Source organism: Bos indicus x Bos taurus, chromosome 3, assembly GCF_003369695.1.
Source record: "Bos indicus x Bos taurus breed Angus x Brahman F1 hybrid chromosome 3, Bos_hybrid_MaternalHap_v2.0, whole genome shotgun sequence".
Taxonomy (NCBI): Eukaryota; Metazoa; Chordata; class Mammalia; order Artiodactyla; family Bovidae; genus Bos; species Bos indicus x Bos taurus.
In genome coordinates, this window is record NC_040078.1 from 119,265,622 (window position 1) to 119,270,776 (window position 5,155).

Below are 5,155 nucleotides of genomic sequence, written 5' to 3' on the forward strand. Positions count from 1 at the left end.
TGTGGTCTTAACTAGCCAGGACACTGTCACCTGTCAGGCTGGGTTGTGAAGGATCAGTAGAACTATGGATTTAGGGCATCTCTGGGACTCCTAAGGGGAGAAACCCAAGACAGGGAGCACTAGGAGCATCCAAAGCAGGAGCAGAGGTGTTCCCTGCTGTCTTGTTGGGTGGTAGCATCAGTGAACAGAAGGGGGAGGGGAGGAACTGCCCGCTGCAGCACTGAGGGTAAGCATGGTCTTCCTAACTCCCTGTAATTGACCCCCATGTTATCACTACGGAAGGGGCAAAGCTGAGCCTACCAATGCCCTCCTTCTAGGTGGCCGAGGGGAGAATGCAGAGCACATATTTACATGGATTCAGTGAAGTGAAGTGAAGGAGGAGGCATCAGAGTTTGTGTAGTATCATGTCTTCAGTGAAGGATGTTGAATTCTGACACATATGCTATTTCAGAGACTCTCTGCTCACCACTCTGCCCACTCTGTTACCCAGACTTTGAGATTGGAGTCTTACCCTTTAAGGATATTAATTTTCTGTTGGCAAGTAAATGCCTTATTCATTTTGCATCTCACACTTGCAGTATTTTTTTGTCCAGGATATGCTTCCAAGAAGGATTAAATAAAATATAGGATGAAAGAATAAATTAAATGAATGAGGAATTAATTCCTCAAACTAAACCCAGGGCCTCCTCCGAAGCCCTATTATCCTGCTCTCAGGAAAACCAGTCTCTCCAGTCACCCTCCTTCACGTTGCTGTGTGTTTCTGGCTCAGTCTCCACAGGGCATCCTTCACGTCCTTGTTTCTCAGACTGTAGATGAGGGGGTTGAGCATCGGGATGACCAGGGTGTAGAAGACAGAGACCACCTTGCCCTGCTCCATGGACTGCAGAGCTCCTGGCTGGGCATACATGATAAATGCAGTCCCATAAAGGAGGGACACAGCTGTTATGTGGGAGCCACAGGTGGAGAAGAGCTTGTGTCTCCCTCCTCCTGAACGAATCCTCAGGATGGTCACTGTGATGTAGCCATAGGAGACAAGGACCACAAGTATAGTGCCCACAATTACGAGGCCACAGAGACCAAACATGACCAGCTCATTCGTCGTAGTGTCAGCACAAGCAAGCTTGAGCAGAGGCGGCACATCACAGTGGAAGTGGTCGATGTGGTTGGAGCTGCAGAACGGGAGGCTGAATGTGAAGCTGGCCTGCAGGATGGAGTTGAAGGAGCCCCCACAGTAGCAGCCCAGCATTAGGAGGGCACAGACCGAGGGGCGCATGGAGATGGGGTAAAGCAGGGGGTTGCAGATGGCCATGAAGCGGTCATAGGCCATCACGGCCAAGAGGAATCCCTCAGTGGTGATCATGGTGGAGAAGAAGAAAAACTGGGTGACACATCCTGCAAAGGTGATGACCTTGGTCGACGACATTAAGTCAAACAGGGCCTTGGGGTAGATGACAGATGAGTAGCACAAGTCCAGGAAGGAGAGGTTCTTGAGGAAGAAGTACATTGGGGAGTGCAGACGGGCATCCAGCGTGATGACCACGATCATGGTGAGGTTCCCCAGGACGTCCACCAAGTACAGAACAAGGAACAGAGTAAACAGCAGGGCCTGGGTCTGTGGGCCACCCCCAAACCCATCCAGCACAAACTCCTGCAGAGGCATCACCGAGAGGTTTCCGTTCCCATAGGGTGACATGGCTCTCAGCAAGGCAAGAAGCAGCAGACAGCAGAAAGCAGGTGGGAGCAAATGAGAAGGAGCAGGTCAAGGTCACAAGGTTGTATTATTTTGGAGAACAGGATCCCCTCAGTAACCCACTGCCCCATGACCAAGGGACAACTAGATACCCACCCTTCTTTTAGATGAGCTCCAGCTGACCTGAAACATAAACATATCCTCTAATTCCTAAGTATGCTTGGACCATAAAAAAGGACAGGCAACAAAGAATTGATACTTTTGAATTGTGGTGCTGGAGAAGATTCTTGAGAGTCTCTTGGGCTGCAAGGAGATCAAACCAGTCAATCCTAAAGGAAATCAACCCTCAATATTCATTGGAAGGACTGATGCTGAAGCTCCAATACTTTGGCCACCTGATGCAAAGAACCAAGTCATTAGAAAAGACCCTGAGGCTGGGAAAGGTTGAAGGCAGGAGGAGAAGGGGGCAACAGAGGATGAGATGGTTGGATGGCATCACCGACTCAATGGACATGAGTTTGAGCAAACCCCAGGAGATAGTGGAGGACAAGGATTCCTGGCGTGCTACAGTCCATGGAGTCGCAAGGAGTTGGACACGACTTAGTGACTGAAAAGAACAACAGAGTATGATTGGAGCGCTCACTCTGTGGAGGACGCCCAGTGTTTGGTATGAGATGGTGAGGAAGTCAATTCCTAGGCAGGTTGATAAGAAGTCTGCGGTCCCTGTGGAGGAGAGAGGGGTCTGGGGCTCTCAAAGAAGAGATAGGGGTCTGGAATTCTCAAGGAGGAGGAAAGGACAAATGCTGTTTTCCTACATTCCTTAGTAAGGCTTATATAACAACATTGTATCCTGCTTGAGAATCTTGAGGATAGTTTCTCCTTCCTGAAAACCTTCTGGCTGATCCTGTTATCTTAAAAATGTAAATTATGGGAGTGGGTCTAGTAAGATCCTTACAACCTTGAGACATTCATTGATTTATTGTAAAACCAATATAAAAGTACACAACTCCCTTGCTTAGACTAGTGAGGGGGGCACTCTCCATTCCCCTTCTGATGTCCATGTCAGAACCTTTCTCTGGCCCTTTTCTTACTTTAATAAAACTCTGCTACACAAAAGCTCTTTAGTGATCAAGGCTGGTCCCTGGTGCCAAAGCTAAATCTTCTTCTTCAGAGGTCATGAATCTGACATCGTTCACTGTAAGCTATCATTTTGGGGGCTCATCCAGCATCTTCAGGACAACGTAAGAACTCTCAGAGCTCTAGACTCTCTGCTTTCTCAGTATGCACATTTTCTGCTTTACTTTACTAACTCTTCTGTGTGCTTTTGTGAATGAATGACACACCCTGTGTAAAGCAAGTGATGAACCCTGCTCTGTGGTTTCACAGTGCTGTGTAATGACTGATGGAAGCCCCAGAAAAGGGAACATTGTCGGGGGTTTATACTGACCTGCCAATGCCAAGAGACACCCAACATCCCTGCGAGGGAAGCGGCCAGAGTTGGGCAAAGCACGTGGACCAAACTTTTCTTTCTCGGTCACCTTTTCCTGGTCTCTTTGACCATTTCGTAATTGCGTGGGAAATTAAAGCTACTAACATAATCTGTCAGACCATAAACTTTCAAGGGACTTGTGATCCATGCTGTTATTGTGTACTTTTACTTAGACCCCCTCTATGGGAGTGCTTAGCCTTGTCAGAAAGTTACTAGGAGCATATACGGAGCGAGAGGGAACTCTGGCTCCAGCAGCATGTTCGGGAACTAGGCAGAACTCTAGCTCCAGGAATATCTCTCAGGCTAGAGGTCACTCCCTTGGCTGTCTGCCTCAGGGGCCAGAGTCCTAAACGTGAGTCTTTGTCATGGCTGTGCCTCCACCCTATGTGGATAGAAGCGCTGCTGGTGACCTTGAGGTTTTTGAGGACACAGATCAGGAATTGCAGGATCTGGTCAGATTGGAAGTGCAATGGGCTTCTTCCTTTGCTAGTGCTGTTAGTGGACCAGGGGAATGAACTGGAAGGATTGGTCCTAGAAGCTTGAGGACAAAATTCACATTTTCCTCACTGGCCGACCCTCCACCACCTCTTTTACTATCACGAACACTAGCGTGGTGACGCTCAGAAGGGACGTCTTGATCGTTGTTCGTCCCTTCGTGACTCACCGCTTCTACTGCAGTCAGGGTTGTATTCAGGAATGTGAATGGCACATGGAACGCGGATGCTTCCCACAGCAGTCCTAGCTTGGGCAACATTCCGGGACAGCTACTCTGTTACATTCTGGGTGGCAGCAGAGAAAAGGCGAAGTCAAACAAAGATCTCGGTGGTAAGGAGCTAGAAATCAATCTGGGATGCCATCAGGTCTACCCCTGGTGCGTCTCCACCTCTCCTCAGTGGAAGAACCGGGGGGGATGAGTAAGGCGCCTGTGTGGGTAAGGGACAGACTACGTCTAACCAGGGGAAAAAAAGCTTCACTTGAAAGTCTGTCTACACTCACATTTAGAGCAGGGAGGGATGCCTCCGATGGAAAGAAGCCATGGCTGTGGATGCCGCTTTTTTCTCTCTTACAGATGGGAGCTAGCGGTTCCAAAACCACTCCTTTAAAATGTATTTTAAAAAAAGCTGGGACAAGTTTGATCCCTACAATTTAAAAAGACACACCTGATCTTCTTCTGTGATATTGAATGGGCACAGTATCCTTTGGAAGACAGGGAACACTGGCCGGTTAAAGGGTCTCTCAATTGTGACACTGTTTTACAACTAGACCAGTTCTGTAGAAAAGAAGAGAAAATGGGTACAAGTACCATATGTGCGGCTCTCTATCTCTCTGTGAGATATTCAAGACTTGGGTCCCAAGGGTGCAGATTTCGGTGTGAAACTTTCAGTTCCCCCCAGTCCTCTTACTTTGCCCCTGCATCTGGGGTTCCCAATGAACAGGCTGAGAATCAGGACACACTTCCAGGAGGGGTTGCCTCAGTCTAGGTAGAAATTCACACAGTTCGAATTGTGGTCATGACTATTGGAGGATCCAAAAAGCACATAGAAGACTTTATGGGACTAACCTTACTTTATGAGCTTCCTTAGAGAGATATAATACATGTCTTGGGACAGATGCTGACTCCTGACTTGAGAGCTCGAGTTCTGAGGGAAGCTACTACTTTTGGAGATGAATGGCTTGAACGTGAGATAAGGGGAAAGAGGGAACATGAAATAGCCCTCCTCCCTACTGGGAGCCAAGCAGTTCCCACGACAGAGCCAGACTGGAACTATAACATGGCTAACTGGGATCAGAATCACTTTGCCAGACATATTCTTGAGGGACTCAAGCGAATACACACTAAGACTTTATGCTAAGTTGGCTGACATAGAGCAGGATGAGAAGGAAACTCCTGGCAAATTCCTAGATAATTATGGGAGGCTCTCTGCAAGTTTACTGACATTGATCCTGAAAATGCAGAGGAGGAATGATCTTAAAAG

At 48.0% G+C, this 5,155-nt stretch overlaps 1 protein-coding gene across 1 annotated transcript; it reads right to left on the reverse strand.

Annotated features, from left to right (window-relative positions):
• Positions 1-742: 742 nt before the first annotated feature.
• On the reverse strand, positions 743-1,749 carry LOC113890544 (olfactory receptor 12-like). Its single transcript, XM_027538381.1, has one exon. The coding sequence runs from the start codon at positions 1,691-1,693 to the stop codon at positions 743-745; it is 951 nt and encodes a 316-aa protein (XP_027394182.1). The 5' UTR covers positions 1,694-1,749.
• Between the last annotated feature and the right edge of the window lie 3,406 nt (positions 1,750-5,155).